The sequence below is a fragment of the Phoenix dactylifera genome, chromosome 8 (assembly GCF_009389715.1).
Source record: "Phoenix dactylifera cultivar Barhee BC4 chromosome 8, palm_55x_up_171113_PBpolish2nd_filt_p, whole genome shotgun sequence".
In the NCBI taxonomy this organism is placed as follows: Eukaryota; Viridiplantae; Streptophyta; class Magnoliopsida; order Arecales; family Arecaceae; genus Phoenix; species Phoenix dactylifera.
Window position 1 is genome coordinate 31077660 of NC_052399.1, and position 23297 is coordinate 31100956.

The 23297-nt window shown below is 39.2% G+C and overlaps 2 protein-coding genes and 1 pseudogene across 2 annotated transcripts; 1 reads left to right on the plus strand and 2 right to left on the minus strand.

Moving 5' to 3' along the window:
- Window positions 1-1245: 1245 nt before the first annotated feature.
- Window positions 1246-4361, minus strand: LOC103707815 (annotated as a pseudogene).
- A 626-nt stretch (window positions 4362-4987) lies between these two features.
- LOC113462801 (protein virilizer homolog) lies at window positions 4988-11614 on the minus strand. Its single transcript, XM_039129647.1, has 4 exons — window positions 11271-11614; window positions 6277-6454; window positions 6115-6202; window positions 4988-6037 (listed from the first exon to the last, which is right to left on the minus strand). Exons 1-4 carry the CDS (start codon window positions 11612-11614, stop codon window positions 5724-5726), a joined length of 924 nt encoding a protein of 307 aa, XP_038985575.1. The 3' UTR covers window positions 4988-5723.
- A 7093-nt stretch (window positions 11615-18707) lies between these two features.
- Window positions 18708-19886, plus strand: LOC120111757. Its single transcript, XM_039129648.1, has 3 exons — window positions 18708-18881; window positions 18993-19584; window positions 19696-19886. Exons 1-2 carry the CDS (start codon window positions 18708-18710, stop codon window positions 19548-19550), a joined length of 732 nt encoding a protein of 243 aa, XP_038985576.1. The 3' UTR covers window positions 19551-19584; window positions 19696-19886.
- Window positions 19887-23297: the final 3411 nt, after the last annotated feature.

Consider the following 23297-nt stretch of genomic DNA (forward strand, 5'->3'; position numbering starts at 1 on the left):
GAAGCCGAAAAGCAAGAATACTAAGCTAAGGATAACGAGTGGCGGCATGACCAAATAGTTATCGTCACCATTGGAGGAGCAAGTGATGTTCCTCCAAGTTGAGGAGCTGGGTCACCTAATTGATGAAAAAGCAACCAACAAGCAAGTATTCCAATATTATAGCCTGTAAGAAATGTCCTCGAGAGTTCCATCAGCCTTTTCAACAAACTTTTGGAGACTTCAACCGGAAAAGGAGATCATGGGAGAAACACGCCAAGTTGGATAGGAGGATAGCAAAGTCACCATCTTATTACTCTAGAGATCCAACAAATTATGAGGTCTCTAATTGGATGACATGGTGAAGGCCAAAATTCAAGCAGCCATCTAGGCTAGTAAGGAGGAAAAGTGGCAGATAAATAAGATGGCCAAGTGTAGAGTTTAGTTTGGACTCTCATAATACAAAGGTAGTTTTCGATTTGAGTCTATACTTTATCAAGGTTTAAGGAGAACCCAATCCGTCGGAGCTTCAAGTGTCAACTAGATAGCATCCATGTTCAGAGCTTCAAATTTTCTCTTTAAGCATAATTTTGTGGACTTCAGTTTGGAGATCCTTCTCTTATAAATCAGGATTCCTGTTTTCCAGATTCTGACTTATGGATTATAGGTTCCTGATATTGTTCGTTGAATATATTCTCCAACAGCATCTAAGTTGGCCAGTAATAAATAACAATTTTTGCAACATCTTATTGTTCAACAATTATATATCCGTTGAAAGTATTATACAATAAGATTAAGCCAAATTTAACCTTTCCATGTCATGCTTATTGTAATATAAATGAAGCTTTAATTTCTTACTATTATGTACAGCATATTATTATTTTAAATCAAGTACGTATTGTTATCATTATATAAATAGTGCCCCAACTGCTTTGCACAACCATGTTACAAGCAAATACAGAACTAACATGATTGCAAAGGTAGACTTGACCGATTAAGAAAGAAATCACCGTTCTTCGTAAAAGACAGGACCCTGCCTGGACTATACAGACTCAGAGCTCATGTTCGAATCAAGATGGCACCCATGAGTGATAGGTCCCATGCCGTACATATAGCCCCATGCTTGATAAAGCCCATCCAATCGTCATAGCCATAGTGCCAATCCAATCGGATTAACTCTAAGATATCGTCACAACATTATTTTTTTAATCCTCAGACTGTTCAAACAAAATAACAACAAAACTATAATCATTATCAGGGATAACAGCATTTGTTCCAAACAAAATGAGATCATTCCAATTAAACCTACACAAATTTAACCCTCACTAGGATAACACCTACTTGTACCGAAAATCCCAACTCCATATACAAAACTGGGCCAACTTAGCTGACAATTGTTTTGAAATGAATTCTCAAACTCTGAAAGAAAACCACCCGACCATGATACAAACACAAAATGTATCTTAAAACTTGAAATTCCAACCAAGAGTAGGAAAAAAACATTTTGATTAATACATTATTCAGATATTAAACAGACACTAATGCACAAATGAAACACAAGGTGAAATGAGAAGCAACTGCTTGGAAGGCTTCAATATGCCGTGATGCCTTCTCTATATAGCAGATTGGCCCCCACCAACGGAGCCAGCAAAATTGGCCTCTGATGGTGGCCACGAAAAGTTGTCAACATCAAAATTTCTTACATCCAAGTACGAAGATTTGATAATTCCTACACCTCTTCCTCCGGCAACTATTACTGGCCCAAACGCTCCTGAACAGCAACAGAAAATGATGGGAAACATGAGTGGCAGGGGAACATCAAAATTAATCCTTGAATGGACGTTGACATAAAGAACATATCATTTCATGCAAGCATATGAATAGGCAGATGCATGCTCAACTTTCAAAATGACACATTATAGTCGCTATAAATCTCTTAGGAAGAAATGATCTAAACCATCACGGTAGACAAATTTGTCTACTATTATGACACAAGCTCCCTCAGGCCATTTGTCATTTAACAGATCATGACTCTCTTCCCCTGTCTTTGATCATCTTCCAAGCCACCTACTAGTCCATCCCAATATAATTTCTTTTAGCAAATACACCTCTGAGATACAAGCTTAGTAACAAGGTTAGCCTAGCCAAAATTTCTTCCTGTAGTAGAGATAGTATGCATCGAATACGCCACCTCAGACGAACTATATTGATGTGGGTCATAGCCTAACCATGTAAAATAGGATTCAGTGTATGACTTGAATCCAAATACGTCTAGGATACCACGAGCTCTACCATAAGAGGGCCATTTCTTGTATGTAATGATATCCTCGCAGGCTCTACCAGGTCGTGCACCATGATCCCTATCCTATGTGGCATGACAGAATTGAGACTCATTGGTGAATCGAAGATCCTAAGCTGAGTTATATATTGTCTTGCCATGTCCACTGCTATCTCTCTGGCCACCAAATACATCGTGGCTCGAAATATCACCATCCCTTGTATCATGAAACGATCCAGCTAGCCGGCCATCCAAGAGCTCACTGATCTCCGAATAAGTGAACAAGCTCCTCAACTCTCTCCAACATAACTGCACCTCAACTCTCTCTCTTTAATTTTTTGCTGATTTTCGGCATGAAAAAAACAAAAAGAACAGGGAAGGGGAGAAGACCCTTTACCTGTTTTTGGCTTGGATGTAAGTTGAAATCCGCAAAATCTTCACCCTTTAACTGTTAAAGAGTTTGGGGCAGTACGGCCTTCCTAGCTTCTAATTATACCAACTTGTTAAATCCAATATATCCCATTTCACCAACACCAGCTCACTCTTTAACACATTAAGCCCTACTTATCCTTAAAACTCTTGGGACCAGTTTGTAGTAGTCTTACTAATTAGCTTTTCTGTGGAAAATTCCGTTAGGAACTAAATTCTTTTAATTCTCCGCATGAATGTAAACATGCATTTTTTCCGAAACACCAAGTGGATCTTTTCGTCATCTATTGCATCAAACTATCATAATTTATTGAATCAAACCTGAAGCATCTGCATTAATTTTGGATGCTGTTCCAAAAGTTGACATAGCTTATCTCGATCACATAAGAGAGTCTGTCAAAAACAAACCCAAGAGAAATAGAAGAAAAAAAGATGTCAGTCAACATAAAATGAATTGCAGAATATATTTCATACATTAAAGTCAGCAAACTATATACAAGACAAACCTGAATGGCTTCAGGTGAAGAAAAGTACTGCTGCAAAGTCATTACTGACTCTTCTTGCTGCTGAGGTGCACTATCTACTTGAAGATTTGGATTTTGCAGTTGAGCTTGCTCAAGCATCGGCTGCAGAGGTTGCAAAAGAGACTCCTGCTATTGGGTTTCATAATAAAATTGTAACTGGGGAATATGGAGCTGCTGTGGAATCTGCAAGGGATTAACCTGTATTTGGATAGAGCTTTGTTGAATTGGCATAACTTGTTTAGAATGTGGTTGTGAGACCTGTATGGGAGGTCCAGTGTGTTGAGGCTGAGGAGGACGTGGTAGCTGCGGAGGAGGTGGTGGTGGTGGTCGGGGATGCATTGTTTGAACACTAGTCTGAGAACTAGGGACAGGCTGTGAAAGAATCGATGAGTTCTGTCCGTGTTGCAGGGTAGGTGGGCTAAACAATGTTCCAGGTACAGAAGCCGGCCTACTCATCAGCAAAGTTGGTGTAAATGCCGGTAGTGAATAAGAAGCTATGCTTGTTCCTGGTGTAGAAAAAATTCCTAAACTTGTGTCATTTATAGGAGTCAAAGGTGGAGTGAGATGGGCTGCAACACTTCCCTGATTATACAGTGAAGCCTGTGATCCAGAAATAGTTGTAGGGCAATGGGTAATTGGAGTGGAAAATGGTGGTGGCAGAGGGGGAAGCGGAGGTGTTGGATGTGCAGAGGTACTGGAAGTAAAGGTCTCCATATGTAACCTACTGCCTGAAACCGAATTCCATGAGAGCTTTGGCTCCAGAACAGGCTGGGCATTTGAAGAAGAACAGTTGCTGGTGGATAAATAATTCTCTGACTGAAGCTGCAATTTGAAGAAAGAAGTTAACTAACCACTTCTGAAAAAAAAATGCAGATGACATGGCTCAATGCAACAAAATAGAAAAACTCTAAAAGAAGGGCTTTTCTCTCTTACATTGAGAGCTCTAACTGTATTAGGGCCATTGACATCAAATGCTTGTAGTGGATATCCTGAAGGAAGTGGTGGTTGTACATCCCGGACAATGTTCATGAAAGGCGAAGAGTGGCTTTGCACTGGTTCGGCAGTTTTTGACAGGCTGTGAAAGAATCGATGAGTTCTGTCCGTGTTGCAGGGTAGGTGGGCTAAACAATGTTCCAGGTACAGAAGCCGGCCTACTCATCAGCAAAGTTGGTGTAAATGCCGGTAGTGAATAAGAAGCTATGCTTGTTCCTGGTGTAGAAAAAATTCCTAAACTTGTGTCATTTATAGGAGTCAAAGGTGGAGTGAGATGGGCTGCAACACTTCCCTGATTATACAGTGAAGCCTGTGATCCAGAAATAGTTGTAGGGCAATGGGTAATTGGAGTGGAAAATGGTGGTGGCAGAGGGGGAAGCGGAGGTGTTGGATGTGCAGAGGTACTGGAAGTAAAGGTCTCCATATGTAACCTACTGCCTGAAACCGAATTCCATGAGAGCTTTGGCTCCAGAACAGGCTGGGCATTTGAAGAAGAACAGTTGCTGGTGGATAAATAATTCTCTGACTGAAGCTGCAATTTGAAGAAAGAAGTTAACCACTTCTGAAAAAAAAATGCAGATGACATGGCTCAATGCAACAAAATAGAAAAAACTCTAAAAGAAGGGATTTTCTCTCTTACATTGAGAGCTCTAACTGTATTAGGGCCATTGACATCAAATGCTTGTAGTGGATATCCTGAAGGAAGTGGTGGTTGTACATCCCGGACAATGTTCATGAAAGGCGAAGAGTGGCTTTGCACTGGTTCGGCAGTTTTTGACAGCACAGAAGAGATAGCTGAAGGGGGCATTGGAGGCAAAGGTGGTTGGCTGTTGGGAAGCTTCTGTTCGCCATACCCTTGAGATCCAACAGTTAAACAACCATCAGCTGTTTTCTGTGGGCTGTTCCTATGATAAAGCGTAGATGGGGGCATCGGTGGAACAGATGAAGAAACACCAACGAAGTGTGAAGGAAAACCAGTAAGATTTGCTGAGGGCTGTGCATCAAAACCCTTTGATCCTGCTATAGGAGAAACATATTTTGACTCTTCAGATTGCTCACGGAAGGATGGCTTATCTGCTGCTGTCAATCTCATGTTTTTCTCTGAAGAAAATTGTTGAGCCGCTGATATTTCAGACTGAGAAATAGACCCTCTCAAAGGAATATCTGAGTGGGAACCTCCATCTTCAGATGCTGGTGGCGCACCTAATTGAGAAAATCGAGAATTTTCATTCACATCTCCTTCAGTCTCCTCAACTATTGAACCTGGAGAACTTTCCCCAGTGATGAGAGGAGTCTGCAAACTATTGTCAGGTTGAGGGAATGGCAGTCTCTCATCAGATTCTGATTCCTCATCAAAGACAATATCTATCTCTTGATCGTCATCAAGATCAGTCTTTAACTGCTGAGGTTTATCCAACTTAACAGGAACATTCTCATTTCCAAGGGCTGAATTCTTAATTTGTGATGCATCTCCAACTGCAACAGCCATGGGATTTTGGCGCTCCCTTTGCCTGGCCATAAACTCATCCACATGAATTGATGGAGGCCTTCCACTCGTAGATGTCCCACGCAACATTGGTTACACCCAACCCTCGAGAAAGCACATTTGATCCAATAGCTTCAGACCCGGTATCGTCCCGTGTGCGTCTACCAGAGCCCTCTACTGTTGCCAGCTTCCTCCTTGCAGATAAAGCTGGCACCAATCGTCTGTCAAGAGAAGAATCAGGACACTCCCGCACAAACTTTTCAGCAATTCCTTCGAGCAAGTATTGATTGCCAGCTTTTTCATCTTCTTTCAACTTCCAAACATTTGAAAGGGATAATGCATCTTCATTGTCTGATGACAACATGGTCAAAGATGGCATCAACTGGGACGTCAAAACAATGGATTGAAATCAATGGAGGAATGAGAACCTTCACTTAGAACAATGCCTTCTGACATGGATGATGAACCAGTAGGGCTCTGCAGCAGAAACAACAAGGAATCTAAAGACTCCTTAACCTGTAAAATCAACACACTTTAGCTTTCAAACTCAAATAATTAAATCACGCAAGAAAATAAAGCATAAATCATACCTGATGCAAACCGGTCTTCCCGATTGTAGTAGTTAAATTCTCATCCTCGCTAATCCTCTGCTCTAATTTTTGTATCAAATTAAGCACATCATTTGAGTTTTTATCAGAAGAAATTGCGGCACCATCCACATCATTCAGCAGCCCAAAAAGGCACTTCGATATCAAGATTCCCTCCAAACTGTTGAGCAAATATCATGATGTGATTTCAGATTTGAAAAAACAATGTGTTTCCATATGTTATTGAAAAACTTTAGACACTCAAGGGAGAAAAACCAGTGTTTCATGGACATGGATACAAGAAGCAGGTTTGGACATGTATCCAAGTATTTGATGCAGCTGGAGGGAAAAAGGAGATACCAAGATATGCTAACACATATATTTAACTAACTTATATATGTATACCTTTAAACGTTACGTGTTTAAACATTAAAAAGAAAATACTAAAAAATATTGTTTGTTAAGATCTTTTGATATATCCATTTTTTAATTCAAACTTCCCAATTCACTCAAGGATAAAAGAAAAATAATACATTGTGAAGTTGTTTAAACACCTACACCCTCGACCAATCTTGAAAAAGAACTAATTAGAGGATAAACTCTCTTCCAATCTTTAAAAGTTGTTACCAAAGAGCTTCATACATATCCAAGCATCCGATATATATCTAACTATGATATGTATCCAACTTCCAACACTAATTGTTTTTTTTTGGAGCTAGAAGTGAGTGTCCAGGTAACACTGGAAAAAATTGATACTAGCTTGTAAACAGATAAAAAAAATTAAAGACAACAAAGGACTACAATTCTTAAACACTCCACAGAAAAAGGTTCAAAACTACAATAATATACAAGAGAATTAGAAGAATAAATTTTCCTCCAAATATACTAGGAGACTATGCACAGATATCTTAGCCTAGAACATATGGTGAGATACTAGTTGACCAAATGGGGAGACCAAACTGAACCCTAGTATATATTGCACAGGTTGCTAGTAATTGGAGCATTTTGTTCTTCTTTTATCAGTGCAATGACTGCACAAAAGAAGCAACAGAAACCAAATCCTAGATGCGCCCCTATGCTGATCAATGTCCGTCCAGAACATGGAGGATGTTTTAACTTTCACTATTAGGACCAACTTCTTAGATACATCATCGATGTATTACACCCCAGCAAGGGAACATGCCAAGGCCAAGGAACGGAACAAGGCAAAAAAGATGATCGCATGATTAGGAAAAAAAACAATTACAGGTAACAGACGTACAAGACACACCCAAAAACAAATATCCTGCTTCAGGCAGCTGCAACTCAGCAGTAGAGGAAAAGCATATAGAAGAAACAGTTTATCCTTGCTGTAGTAAATCTTTCTGCTCAAATATCTTCCGAAAATCCTAACATGGAATACAACAGGCAAGACTTATCTCATAAACTGTATAACTCTATCCTGTATGAAACCAGACCATCACTCAAGTCCACTTACCTGCCATCTCATGGAAAATTTATTTCAATAGGCCAGATCTAACTTCAAAAGCTGCAAGGACCACATGTAAATTGCTAAAGGTATGCCACTAAAGTGTTTTCCATTATCAAAAAAGATTATACTATTTCCAAAATCAAACCTACCACTCCATCACAAAAATTATTTACAAATTAACATCCGCAAGTATGGGAGGCAAAGGATATAGAAAATCCTCATAACTTGTCCCCCTAGAACTTCTAAAAGATCCAGATGATATCCAATTTATAAACATCTAAAATGTGGTCAAGCAAAGACAGTTTACTAGTCTAATAGAACAAGCCAACAAAAGAATGATCAAGAGATAACGCTTTAAAGATTTTTTGTATTCAACAACAAAGCATTTCTTCTGTTCAAATTGAACAAAACTGGAGTGTAAGGAAAAAAAACCAGCAGATAGCTAACCCATCAAAAATCTTTTCTTTAATGTATCTTTTACAATATTCTAGAACGCCCAAGTAAAGAATACCAGCATTGCATCAGAATTCAGCAGCCTTTCATATTTTTACTAATCCAGTGTCAAATTAGTTTCAATACTAGTAGATTAACCACTTTCTGAATCAGATTCAACTTCATGGTTGTTAGGAGTCATGTAAGTGGAGCTGCATGCAGCTCAAGTTATACACGTGGACCAACACTCTTGTTTGGATGCATGCAACCCAAATTTCATGGTAAATTGAGTTTCTTGTTGGTCAACAACATAGCGCTATCCTATAGTAGGTAAACTTGCGCTTAAAATGGCCATAAGACAAGTTGCAGCCGCTTAGATATGTATTTTAAATTAAACAAAAAAAGGAATTTTCTTTCTGTTCTATCTCAACTAGGTATCTTAATTTTTGAGAAAAAAAAGGCCCCTCACCACCAACTGCTTCGATGCCGACCTCTTCTTCTAGAACACCCTCATCAAGATGTACATCAAGTGCTCCGACCTGGTGTCCACTTGCAACGTGTTGGATGGAATGTCCACCAGAGATGCCCCACTTTTCCAGAAACTCTCCTCCAGATACAAGAAGTAAGCTTTCTTATTAGTCAACTACTACAACTTAAGTTGCAATATGACTTGAGTTGCAATGCAATTTCAGCTACAGGGCTCCAAACAGCCCTATTTTGTTGACAATGGCAAAAGTCTACCTTTATTTTTCTATCCAGCCAAGTGACTTCAATCCTTACCTCCACATAGTTCCTTCCATGTCAAGCAAAATCTCCCACTCGACATTTGACTATTGCAAATTGTAAATTTTAAACAATGTAGCATCTACTTAGACTCTAAATTCTAGACACTGAAGAAGATGATCTTCCAAGGATAAGAAGAAACATCTTCTATATTGTTTTTTCAGAGTTCTCAAAAACGACAGGGTACCCCGTACCCATACAGGTACCATGTTGGCGCATCGTCAATTTTATCTCATGTTCGTTCGGTTGGAATATCATATCATTGTGCACCAAGAGAGAGAGAGAGAGCATCGATTTCATGTAGTGACACTCTACACCCTCTATACCAAGTATTAGTTCGGTATCGGTACAATAAAGTGTGCATGGCATGGTGCGGTACACCCAGCATGATGTGGTACACTCTGATATGGCGAACTTTGGTTTTTTTTTAGCCTTCATCAGCCAATGTTTTGCTTGAACGTATTATGTTGACAAAACTTGTCTAAAAAGTAACTCATCAACTTTTAACATAGATATTGAGATTTGCAAAGGACAATCGCATATTCTAAATATGGAATGTAGAAAGACCCTAATCCACCTGGCCACTAGCCAAAAGTGTAGGATCTAATCCAGCAAAGATCAAGGACACCAGCAAATCAAATTATAACAAGTTGCCCAGCTAACAGAACAGCAGTCCACGAGAATATTTAAAGCACAAATCCAGTAACCATTTCTAGATTCAATACATACTTGATGTAGATAACTTTGTCTACAGTTTGTACATATCAAGTATCTCAGATAAGTACCATAAACAGTTCTACATAGAAAATGAAGTGTTACTTGAGAATGGGATGAACATCATAGTTCAGCAATCGTTGCTCTTTAAGCGAGCGTATGCATCATTCTCATACAAGTAATATTCTAAGTTCCTCCACCTAATTTTATGATTTCACACCCTTTTATTATTCTAGCATTCTTAGTCCAGAACATTTTAAAATGTTATGTATATGAAGGAACATATGCTTAAATTTAGTTTCGCCACAAAGTCAATGTAAATGAGATTGCGGGAGAACCACTTGATGCATTTCTAAGAGCATATAAACATGTACAAATTTCTAGCTTTTTAATTTCAGTGAAATATGCTCTGCACATAGGTGAGCTTGACACACTAAGGATCTCAATATTGAATACTTGCTAGATCTAAGAATATGACAAATGTTGCTACATGCATATCAGTGATAAATAAGCAGCACACATATTCATGACAGGGTTTATTATTTTTATACGCAATAAAGGAAGAATTTAGATTTATGACCCTTAGAAACAAGAAACAAAAAAAGTTCAAAATCAAATGTGCATGTAAATTTCCTGATACTAAAGAATATACGCTGTTGAATTTCAAGAAGATGGGAGTATAAAGACCATTGAGCATCAAGATAGACATTCATGCTCTCTACCATAATTATGCTTGATCAAATCTCAAGAAACCTTGCAGTTCCTTGTGTAAAACAGTAACTATTGCCAAACGCAGGATCATAATCCTAAGAAGCTACCATTGGTTTTAATGTAAAATATGTCGCCTTTAATTTGTATCAAAAATAACATTAATGCCTTTTTTACTTCTCACAATAATATAAAAATACAGTTTGTGCTTCTCCAGTACTCCCATAGTTTCAGAATTGAGGTACCCCACTAGCATCTTTTCCCTTTTTAACCCAAACTGTAGCTACAAGTGAAATGATCTTCCTCAAGAAAAAAATATTCTATATCAGAATTAAATAGCAAAATGTTTCAGAATGCATGTGCTAAATCATCATTGCCTCCAGAAATCAAGATTAAAAAGTTCAAATTTCACAGTCTTCCCTACATTTGCTCTTTGTAACAAATACATAGATGTTAGCAATCATTAGTATATTCTCTATGTAAAATGGACAAACCCATCTGATTCATCAAGTAAAATTATTACACTCTAACAAAGCTTCCATGATGGTGCTATAACTATCTGAAAACACCTACGAACATTCTCTTATTCTAAAAAATTAACTGAAGAACAGTGAAAAGACTAGAATTTCAAGAAAAATTTAGTTCTCTGTTTAGAAAAAATAGTACGAGAAAACCTCTCTTTTCCTCTATGCAATGAAGCTCGGATCATTGGTAAATCTTGCATATACAAAAGAAAGAAGTGTATCTGGTGAAGTTTAGATGATGTTAGAACACTATACAGGTAAAAATGATTTTATGAAACTAAATATTATAAATCAATTGAAATGACGTGCTTTCAATATAGTATAAGAGGAAGGTATGTAAGCAAAAAAGAAGAAATTCAACTTACGCATCACTATCCCTGGAAAGAGAGAGAGCACTCAAAGACAATGCATGAGCTATTTCAACTACAATTGTCAGAGTACAGTCCTTCAACTCCAGGGATCTCAAAAGCTTCTTGAAGCAATTTAAGAAGGGGGGAGGCGACCTCCATTCGTACTCATTTGAAGTGGTACTATCACCATATCTCTCATCTCGTTCTGTTTGCTCAAGGGTAAAAGATCGCATTTGTGAAAAGAGGGAAGCAAGAGCACTTCTACCCTGACTGCAGGAAGTTAATTTCTTGAAAGTCGCAAGAGATGCTAACAATTCCCTTCCAACTGGCAGAACCTGACAAAACAATCTATCTATCATGATTGAGGAAAACTAAATTAAAGGAAAAAAAAAGGTTCAAGAGTTAGCAGAAAAAATGAGCAAAAGAAAAGAAGGGTACAATGAGTACTCTATGAGGGATGAACAATTGACTGGAATATCAAATCATGGAGATATACAAAAGATAGTCACTGCCTGCTGCCTAGCAGCCAAATGTTTTCAGCATCATAACTAAGGAGAGACCATCTCTCATCATTCTAAAGTAAAATGTTTACATGAATGATATCAAAACAATGAGGTCAATTTATTCTTAAAAACAAGAACGTTAAACTGTTCCATACTAAGAACTAGTGTTCTAATCAAAGATCGCCGAACCGGTACCGGTCGGCGTACCGATCAGCCACCGGACTAGTACCGAACTGGCCAAACAGGCCACAGCGCGCTCGCACGAAATGCCACAGCGCGTTGCGGCATTGCTGTGGCATTTAATGCCACAGCCACAGTGTTGTGGTATTACATGCCGCAGCGCGCTGTGACAAATCAAACCAGACTTAGTGCCGGTTCGCACCGAATTCGGTTAGGCCTTGTACCGGTTGGTTCCAGCCCCTAACGTTAAAATATTTCCATACTAGGAACTAGTGTTCTAATCAAGGATCGCTGAATCGATACCGATCAGCGTACCGGTCGACCACCGGACTGGTACCGAACTGGCCAAACAGGCCACAGCACGCTCACGCGACGCGCTTTGGCATTAAAATGCCACAGCGCGCTGTGACAAATCGAACCAGACTCAGTGTCGGTTCGCACCGAGTTCGGTTAGGCTTTATACCAGTCAATTCCAGCCCCGTAAGGGCCGGAACTATTTTCTATGGCCATACCGACCCGGTCTGAAACTGGACCAGTTCGATACGAGCTGAGCCGGCCGATACAGGCAAATGTTATAGGGGTAGAAATAGGTTGTGCAAATGAACACTAACCGTTTTAGTGCATGAATGGTAGTAATGACTATTGGCATAATACATCCATAAACTAGTTGTGAGTAGTTAAACCTTTAAACAGTCAAAAGAGTAACAAGAATCCATAGTAAATAAAGTAATAACAAACATTTCACTATTAAAAAATGGGTTAATAATTGATTGGCAGTTTAAGCTTGGAAGCAAGTATGCATTCTAATGAGAAAATTGATGAACCATGAAAAGAAAATGACAAGGTCCTCCCCAATTGTTATTAACTAAGAAAACAAATTAACCTATGAACAACAACAGTCATAGTGAACAAATATATCTAATTATTATGTCCCATTTGATTTATCTAGATTTCCTGTACTTTTCAATGTATGCATTATTAGTTTTTTAAAAGATTTCATATTTTCTTCATCTATCAGGCAATGGTAGGAAGAAGTTTTTTTTTCTATCATATATGCTAATTGGCCTAATTAGGTTCAAGTAAAGAAAAAAAAAGTAATCAACTAATGTTTCAATATAAATAAATATTCTTTTATAGTTTTATGTCATATCAAGCCTAGTAGTTCCATTGGTATTATAAGGTATAACCTGTTACTCCATACATGTATTATGTCTCTTCTCACTACCCTATGCCTTTTGCATTAAATATGTTAAACTTAGCTTGATATTTTAGTTTGGACTTAACACTACTAACACAGTAGTAAATCGCATTAGCTTCTTGCGATCCTTCTCAGTATGAAACTTTGCAAATAAACCTAAGAATATAGTATAGAATTTTTCCCTTTCAATGGTTAAGTTAGGTATCGACCACCAATAATTAGTCGCAAGACAAATGTCTCAGCAATGGGGCAAACCTCATCAACATTATGCACCATCTCAACCTTACTTGCCTCCCAGCAGAAAAAAAAGGGAAAAAAAATCTTTATTAGGAGGGCTAGTGCCTTAGGATCTTCCAAAAGTCAGAATATTTTAGCTTCCAGCAATTAGTGTGTGAATAAAAGAAAATGACTATGACTCTGTTCATATAACAGAAAATTATCTCCTCAGACATTTAACTTCCATCTAAACTTCTTTGTGGATAAACCAGATCTAGATGAAAATAATTTTAAGACAAGAACATTTACCCCAACTAGACTGCCATACTATGTAGACAAAAATAATTTTGGGACAAGAACATTTACCCCAACTAGACTGCCATAAGAAATTTTGTCCCAACTAGGCTGAGTTGTGTTAAACACTTGGATGCTAATTGCTAAACATATTTAGTTTGGTCACTTTGACCAGCTCCAATTTTCTATAACCAGAATTCATCTTGTTATCTGAATGAGTCAGGATTTAGAATTATAATACAATGCAAATGATCAAAGATTCAAAATACACATCCACATTATGTTAAATTGGCTAGCATGCCTAGTGTACAGTTAACCTAATCAACAGTGCTGTAAAATCTTCGCAAACATCTTAGAACAAAAATGTAAGAATGCTCAAACCGAACAGATTATGCAAGCAACTGTAGGATACTATTTGGCCAAAATGGATAGTAGTCTTTATCATCTACATTTATTAAATTTCTCCAATAGATAGAAGTACAACTATTGAGAGGGGCACATACCATGACTTCCATGCACAGCTCTAACAAGCGGCCACAATGTGCAGGCATCAGAGGCACTATTTAGCAATTAGGTGGTGTTCAGGCATATAGGTGGAAGAAGATGAAAGGGGAGGGAAAACAGGTGGTGGAGGCAGAAGGAAGGAGGCGAAGATGGGGAAGAAGGGTACTAAGGAGAGATGAACAAGATGGAGCAAAGGGGAGGAGGAAGAGGTCTGACCAGATGAAGAATGAGGATGATAGGATGAACGAGGGAAGGTAATAGAGCAAAATGAGCTAGGAGAATGTTTAGGATCAAATTTGAACCTATTAACTAAAATAAATTTTAAAATCAATGATATGGTTTCTAATTATAGATCATCTAAGTGGTAGGTGATGGAGATTCACAAAACACTGGCATGAGATTTAACTCAACTATGTTTGAGGTGAAAATATACACTCCAAAAGAAATAATTATGTCAACATATTGTAGAGCATGGCAAATCATTATTGATCCATTCCTATAGTACAATCCTGGAAAGCTTATGTTTGAACAAATTGAGTAAGTTCAGAATAAAAATGAGTGATTTCCCTGCTCAAACACCAATGATGCAACCCAACATGCTATATATAAATGTGGAGCAGTATAGCAAAATAGCCAAGCATGCACATGTATGCCCCCGCCCAGCACCTCTTTCAAATTGAACACATGTGACACCCTTTAGTGCTTGCAAGCAACCAAACCCCTCAGGTCAACCGCAACGCTCATGCGCAACTCCGTGCCACAGTTAAACTCTTCCTAACAGTGCTCCACAACCAGGCACTTTTGTGCCATTCTAAGGCTTTACTCCTTAAGCCAAGTACTGTTCACCCAAACACCACTTTCTCTAAAACCTCGAAATCTATTAACAACCCTATCTTTCCAGGCCTAAAAATCTATTTTTGGTGAAACATCTAAGATTCGAGGAAGAATGGGAACAGAAGTGAAAAGATGAAGAAAGACAAGGTGACAGGAGAAAGATGGCTCAGTTTATATATTTTGCTCCCCTAGTTCTTTTTTTATTTTTTATTCCTCAGATTCCTCCACATATTGTCTGGCTCTTTTACTCATTACTACTGGGAATGCTGCCTATCATATTTCAAAGCTAACTTGCATTCCTGTAGATGCTAAATAGGGCACTTTATTGCCATGCACATCACCTGTTCATTAAATTGCTAGTCCAGATCACATGTGACCTGGTTGTGTGTGCAGCCCAAATGAAGTTCCCACGTGCATTCAATAACCATCATATGCACAGCCCAACCACAACATAAACCTAGCTCCCATATGAGGCCCAAATTTAGCCTTATATGATTTCCTAGCCAACTCTGTGTAGCCCAGGTCCAGTCCCTAGTACACCAAAACTGAGTCTATGTCAGCAGCCTAGATACAGGCCAAATTGCTCTATTGGTAGCTCAACTACACAAATCATGGTCAGCTATAAGACAGGCTCTTTTGCAGCCAAAATCAGTCTAAATATGCAATCCTTATCCATCTCAAAAGCAGTCAAAAGCAGCCATCATTCGCAGCACAAAGGCAGCGCAATTCTAGCTCCAACTTACAGCCCAAAAATAGTCCATGCTTGCAGCCCAAACAGTCGTCCTCTTTGATCCCTCCAGAGCAGTCAAAATGCAGTCCATTTATGCTGTCTAAAAGAAGCCCCATGTGGCCCAGATCTACTCCTAAAAACTGGTCGTAAACAATCCACTTGTGCAGCAGCTTACAGTAGTTCATGTGAGCTGTTCAAAAAATAGTTCAATTGCAGTTTAGGACTATTTCCAATGAGGTCTTAAGTCTTAACAGATTTGTGGCCATATTCCTTCAGGATGTCCTATCCCAAAATCACAAGATGTAAGGTGGTTTAGCCCAAAAGGAAACCATTTCAAGAATAGGTTCATAGCCATATGCCTTCAGAGTCGTTTGGTCCAAAAGGAAAATTTCAAGAACTGGTCCTTTGCTTGTATGCCTTTGGGGTGGCTTAGCCCAAAAGGAGAATTCCAAGAATGCGTCCACAGCCACATGCCTTTCAGGGAGCCTAGCCCAAAAGGTTTCAAAAAGGGGCTTAGATCCATATGCCGTCGAGGTGGCCTAATCCGAAAGACTTAAATTTCAAGAATAAGCCTAAGCTGTGTTCCTTCATGGTACCCTAGTTCAAAAGGTTCAATTTTCCAGATTGGATCCATTTCCATACATTCAGAAGTGGTCCTCAAAAAACAGCATAGACCTCCAAGTCTTCAATCCAGAAGATAGATCTCTAAGTCCCTAAACTGGAAAAGTTTAAGATAGACATCTAACTCTCTAAATTGGACAAGTTCAAGATAGACCTCCAAGCCTTTAAACTGGGCAAAAACAATATAGGCCTCTAAGTCTCTAAATTGGATATGTTTAAGATAAATCTCTAGGTCTCTAAATTTGGGATATGTCCCTCATTAAGCCATCCATATAAATTAGATTGGACTGCAATAAAATTACATTTTCAATTTAATTTTTCTTAGCAATTTCTTTAAGTATCCGAATTGGAGATGCCTAATAATAAAGGGTAATTATCAGGGCTCTGGAGCTTGCTGGAAGCCATGGATGATGAAATCAACTTTATAAAATTAACTGCCAATTCCTCACCTCTCTAAAGATGACCGCAAACCCATCACCAGGGCATATTTGTAATCCCATAAATTCTAGCACGCCTGATAAGACTTGGCTTCTCCTCCCTTTTCTGATCGCAAGAACAATGCAAAAAGTAAAGGAAAACCTTTACTGATTGAGTTTTTTATTCAACGAGAGAATTTCAGTCATAGTGTATGCTAGGAGGATGTCCATTGCTACTAACACCAGCACCCCAACCTACAGCATCTTCTTGTGGTCTGTGTTTCAAGTTTGCAGGTCACGAAGTATCATTGAGGCAGGTAATGTTCAAGCTGCAATTAGGGTTGAAACTTGAAACCATCCATGATGTAGCTCACTTCACTCCTGTTGTTGCAACTACCAATTGCGTAAGCAAAAGTAAGGAGGTTGTCCCTACTCAAATTCCTATTGGGGGCAATATTATCATGGAAGCTGTTGTTTATGCTCCAACTATTCCACATCTGCCATCAAGGGCTAAGAGGCCAAATATGATTATGCCTGTGCCTTCCCACCAACACTCCACTACTCAAAGGTTGTCTACTTTTGATAGGATATCCCCACTGACTTCAACATCCCTGAGGACAGTTTGTTGCAACATCATTGGCAGAATAAATACTAGCCCATTCACTTTTACTACAAAAGACATAAACAGTGGAGTTTCCAAAAGGTTCTCCTATGCTACAATTACTCAGAACATTGAAAGGAAGTTCATGAAAGAAGACATAAGGATATTCATCATTGCATTTATGCAAAGGACAACTCTTCTGGGGGTTCAACGTCTTCCAGGAAACAAGTTCATCAGAACTGTGATGATTGTCAAACCAAATATTTCGATGGCCATTTCATATGATCCATTGAAATATGTAAAAAAGAATGCTACCATTGCGAAGTATTGTGAGTTGTGACCCATGAGGCTCTACTCATTTTTCTTAATTCACTCGCTGCTACCACTATAGATTCACAGGAAGTGTAATAAAAGTTTACTCTTAAAGACAAGCTCTAGCTCCCCTCACATTCCATTTCCAACAAAGGAGTTTACTGGGGAAAAAATTTAAAACCCTAAGGCACTCAATTCCAAAGCACCTAGCTTGTTATCAAGCAAAGTAGTCTTGTGGACTAACACTATGGTCCAGTCAAGGTGGACTTCACTAGAAAGACTTTCATGGCCTTGAAGTTGTTAAGAAAAAAGCAAATGGAGGCAATAGAGTTGTAGAAGCCCAAGTCGCCATTGACAGCTTGGCAGCCTCTTCATATTAGTCATCATTTCTTCAATAGCAAATAAATTCAAATTGCAGTAGAGCTTTTGCCGCCTCATTTCTTAAATTTTCTTTACCACCACCAATAAAGAAGAGTCAAGAACACTATGAATTCAAAGTCTTTTTTCTTTGGTGAAGCTACCATTAACCGAGGGAATGGAAGATGTTTTACCTAGCCAAGAGGAGGATTCTAGGGGGAGATTGCCAGGTGCAATAGTAAAAAGCTTGGGATGACAAGCACAACGCGTTGGATCAAGTCCTGGGGCAGCATCTTTGTGCAAAAAAATGCCAAATGTTAGGTCTATCCCCAGTCCGCTCCTCCCACGATCCAAGATTGCTGGGAACATAAGTGGGTAATGGTCAAGAGGTGGACTTTCATCTCGCCCGAAATCTCAAAAGCAAAGCATGTACCAATTCTTTATTTGCTTGCCAATATATCATTGGGTCAATCACCCTTCTCAAATCTTAAGCAAAGTCCTAGATGGCTCTTTTAAGAGTTTTAAATGGGATTCAAAATTTGACCTTTTCAAGGGTTACATTGCATATTAGACACTCCCACCCACTCCTTGATGGCAAATTTTGGGATTGTACTAGTCTTCATAAGATCAACATAGCCTTATTGTTTCAAATATTAATATCCTTAACCAGTTTCAAAATCTACCACATGGTTCGGATCCGGACAGCTATCTCTTCTGTGCTGTCTCAAACTGCTGAACCAGTGCAAAGCCACTCTTCGCCTTTCATGAACATTGTCCGGGATGTAGAACCACCACTTCCTTCAGGATATCCACTACAAGCATTTGATGTCAATGGCCCTAATACAGTTAGAGCTCTCAATGTAAGAGAGAAAAGCCCTTCTTTTAGAGTTTTTCTATTTTGTTGCATTGAGCCATGTCATCTGCATTTTTTTTTCAGAAGTGGTTAATTAACTTCTTTCTTCAAATTGCAGCTTCAGTCAGAGAATAATTTATCCACCAGCAACTGTTCTTCTTCAAATGCCCAGCCTGTTCTGGAGCCAAAGCTCTCATGGAATTCGGTTTCAGGCAGTAGGTTACATATGGAGACCTTTACTTCCAGTACCTCTGCACATCCAACACCTCCGCTTCCCCCTCTGCCACCACCATTTTCCACTCCAATTACCCATTGCCCTACAACTATTTCTGGATCACAGGCTTCACTGTATAATCAGGGAAGTGTTGCAGCCCATCTCACTCCACCTTTGACTCCTATAAATGACACAAGTTTAGGAATTTTTTCTACACCAGGAACAAGCATAGCTTCTTATTCACTACCGGCATTTACACGAACTTTGCTGATGAGTAGGCCGGCTTCTGTACCTGGAACATTGTTTAGCCCACCTACCCTGCAACACGGACAGAACTCATCGATTCTTTCACAGCCTGTCAAAAACTGCCGAACCAGTGCAAAGCCACTCTTCGCCTTTCATGAACATTGTCCGGGATGTACAACCACCACTTCCTTCAGGATATCCACTACAAGCATTTGATGTCAATGGCCCTAATACAGTTAGAGCTCTCAATGTAAGAGAGAAAAGCCCTTCTTTTAGAGTTTTTCTATTTTGTTGCATTGAGCCATGTCATCTGCATTTTTTTTTCAGAAGTGGTTAATTAACTTCTTTCTTCAAATTGCAGCTTCAGTCAGAGAATAATTTATCCACCAGCAACTGTTCTTCTTCAAATGCCCAGCCTGTTCTGGAGCCAAAGCTCTCATGGAATTCGGTTTCAGGCAGTAGGTTACATATGGAGACCTTTACTTCCAGTACCTCTGCACATCCAACACCTCCGCTTCCCCCTCTGCCACCACCTTTTTCCACTCCAATTACCCATTGCCCTACAACTATTTCTAGATCACAGGCTTCACTGTATAATCAAGGATGTGTTGCAGCCCATCTTACTCCATCTTCAACTCCTATAAATGACACGAGTTTAGGAATTTTTTCTACCTCAGGAACAAGCATAGCTTCTTATTCACTACCGACATTTACACCAACTTTGCTGATGAGTAGGCCAGCTTCTGTACCTGGAACATTGTTTAGCCCACCTACCCTGCAACACGGACAGAACTCATCAATTCTTTCTCAGCCTGTCCCTTGTTCTCAGACTAGTGTTCAATCAATGCAATACACCCCCACCCCCCCCCCCCCCCCCCGCACACCACCACCACCTCCTTTGCAGCTACCACGTCCTCCTCAGCCTCAGCACAATGGACCTCCTATACAGGTCTCACAACCACATTCTGAACAAGTTATGCCAATTCCAAGGTCTCAAGTTCGAATCGCTGCGGTGACGATTAAATTGTGGACCGGAGCTCACTACTTTGGCCACTGCTTGGACTTGTGGTGTAGGACCGCTCTTGAACCGCTAGTAGCCGGGGTGGTGCCGGGTGTGACGTACTCACACGTGGGACTCGAGCCAGAGCTCAGAGGAGTAGCTGAGCCGGGCCCACGGGTGGGGAGGGTATGAGTAAAACCGGTCGGGGTGCCCAACACACGGCCATTTCTGCCCGCATCGAACATTCTCCTGGCGGGGCGGGGGCCCAGTGGGGGCTGCTACGCGGGGGTGGGCTTGTCCCTTCCTCCCCCCTACCCCTTTTCTTAAGCAAAAAAAAAAAAAAAAAAAAAAAAAAAAGCTCTATCCAAGTACAGGTTAATCCCTTGCAGATTCCACAGCAGCTCCATATTCCCCAGTTACAATTTTATTATGAAACCCAACAGCAGGAGTCCCTTTTGCAACCTCTGCAGCCGATGCTTGAGCAAGCTCAACTGCAAAATTGTAGATGATGGATTCTTTTATCATTTTTTTTTAGATTTTTGAATTGATTGGATGTATGGAGAACTGAATGAAGGGAAGGAAGTTAGATTCCCTTATCGTTTTCATCTTCTGATCATTCTCTACTTTCATTTTTTATTTAATATTAGTAGATATGTAGGATTTGCAACTTTACAATAGATTTATTTGTGCTAGAATAGATTTATTTTGCATTAAAATAGAATTATTTGGAAGCCGAATAATATACATATATATTATTTCCTTTAAGAATTTTTTTAAATTGTTATTTAGATTTATTTGTTTATTTAGAATATATATTGTTAACAACATGTTGGTATAATTAGAAGCTAGGAAGGCCGTACTGCCCCAAACTCTTTAACATTTATAAGGTGAAGATTTTGCGGATTTCAACTTACATCCAAGCCAAAAACAGGTAAAGGGTCTTCTCCCCTTCCCTGTTCTTTTTGTTTTTTTCATGCCGAAAATTGGCAAAAAATTAGAGAGAGAGAGTTGAGGTGCAGTTATGTTGGAGAGAGTTGAGGAGCTTGTTCACTCATTCGGAGATCAGTGAGCTCTTGGATAGCCGGCTGGCTAGATGGTTCCATGATACAAGGGATGGTGATAGTTCGAGCGACGATGTATCTGGTGGCCAGAGAGATAGCAGTGGACGTGGCTAGACAATATATAACTCAGCTTAGGGTCTTCGATTCACCAATAAGACTCAATTCTGTCATGCCACATAGGATAGGGATCATGGTGCACGACCTGGTAGAGCCTGCGAGGATATTATTACATATAAGAAATGGCCTCCTTATGGTAGAGCTCGTGGTATCCTAGACGTATTTGGATTCAAGTCGTACACTGAATCCTATTTTACATGGTTAGGCTATGACCCATATCAATATGGTTCGTCTGAGGTGGCGTATTTGATGCGTACTATCCCTGCTACAGGAAGAAATTTTGGCTAGGCTAACCCTGTTACTAAGCGTATATCTCAGAGGTGTATTTGCTAAAAGAAATTATATTGGGATGGACTAATAGGTGGCTTTGAAGATGATCAAAGACGGGGAGAGAGTCATGATCTGTTAAATGACAAATGGCCTGAGGGAGCTTGTGTCATAATAGTAGACAAATTTGCCTACCGTGATGGTTTCGATCATTTCTTCCTAAGAGATTTATAGCGACTATAATGTGTCATTTTGAAAGTTGAGCATGCATCTGCCTATTCATATGCTTGCATGAAATGATATGTTCTTTATGTCAACGTCCATTCAAGGATTAATTTTGATGTTCCCCTGCCACTCATGGTTCCCATCATTTTCTGTTGCTGTTCAGGAGCGTTTGGGCCAGCAATAGTTGCCGGAGGAAGAGGTGTAGGAATTATCAAATCTTCGTACTTGGATGTAAGAAATTTTGATGTTGACAACTTTTCGTGGCCACCATCACAGGCCAATTTTGCTGGCTCCGTTGGTAGGGGCCAATCCGCTACATAGAGAAGGCATCACGGCATATTGAAGCCTTCTAAAGCAGTTGCTTCTTATTCCACCTTGTGTTTCATTTGTGCATTTGTGTCTGTATAATATCCGAATAATGTATTAATCAAAATGTTTTTTTCCTACTCTTAATCAAGTTTTAAGATACATTTTGTGTTTGTATCATGGTCATGTGGTTTTCTTGCAGAGTTTGAGAATTCATTTCAAAACAATTGTCAGCTAAGTTGGCCCTGTTTTGTATATGGAGTTGGGATTTTCGGTACAAGTAGGAATTTTCTGTCTTTTACGAAGAATGGTGATTTCTTTCTTAATCGGTCAAGTCTACCTTTGCAATCCTGTTAGTTCTGTATTTGCTTGTAACATGGTTGTGCGAAGCAGTTGGGGCACTATTTATATAATGATAACAATACGTACTTGATTTAAAATAATAATAATTTGTACATAATAGTAAGAAATTAAAGCTTCATTTATATTACAATAAGCATGACATGGAAAGGCTAAATTTGGCTTAATCTTATTGTATAATACTTTCAATGGATATATAATTGTTGAACAATAAGATGTTGCAAAAATTGTTATTTATTACTGGCCAACTTAGATGCTGTTGGAGAATATATTCAACGAACAATATCAGGAACCTATAATCTATAAGTCAGAACCTGGAAAAGAGGAATCCTGATTTATAAGACAAGGATCTTCAAACTGAAGTCCACAAAATTATGCTTAAAGAGAAAATTTGAAGCTCTGAACATAGATGCTATCTAGTTGACACTTGAAGCTCCGACGGATTGGGTTCTCCTTAAACCTTGATCCAGTATAGACTCAAATCCAAAAGTACCTTCGTATTATGAGAGTCCAAACTAAACTCTACACTTGGCCATCTTATTTATCTGCCACTTTTCCTCCTTACTAGCCTAGATGGCTGCTTGAATTTTGGCCTTCACCTTGTCATCTAATTAGAGACCGCATAAT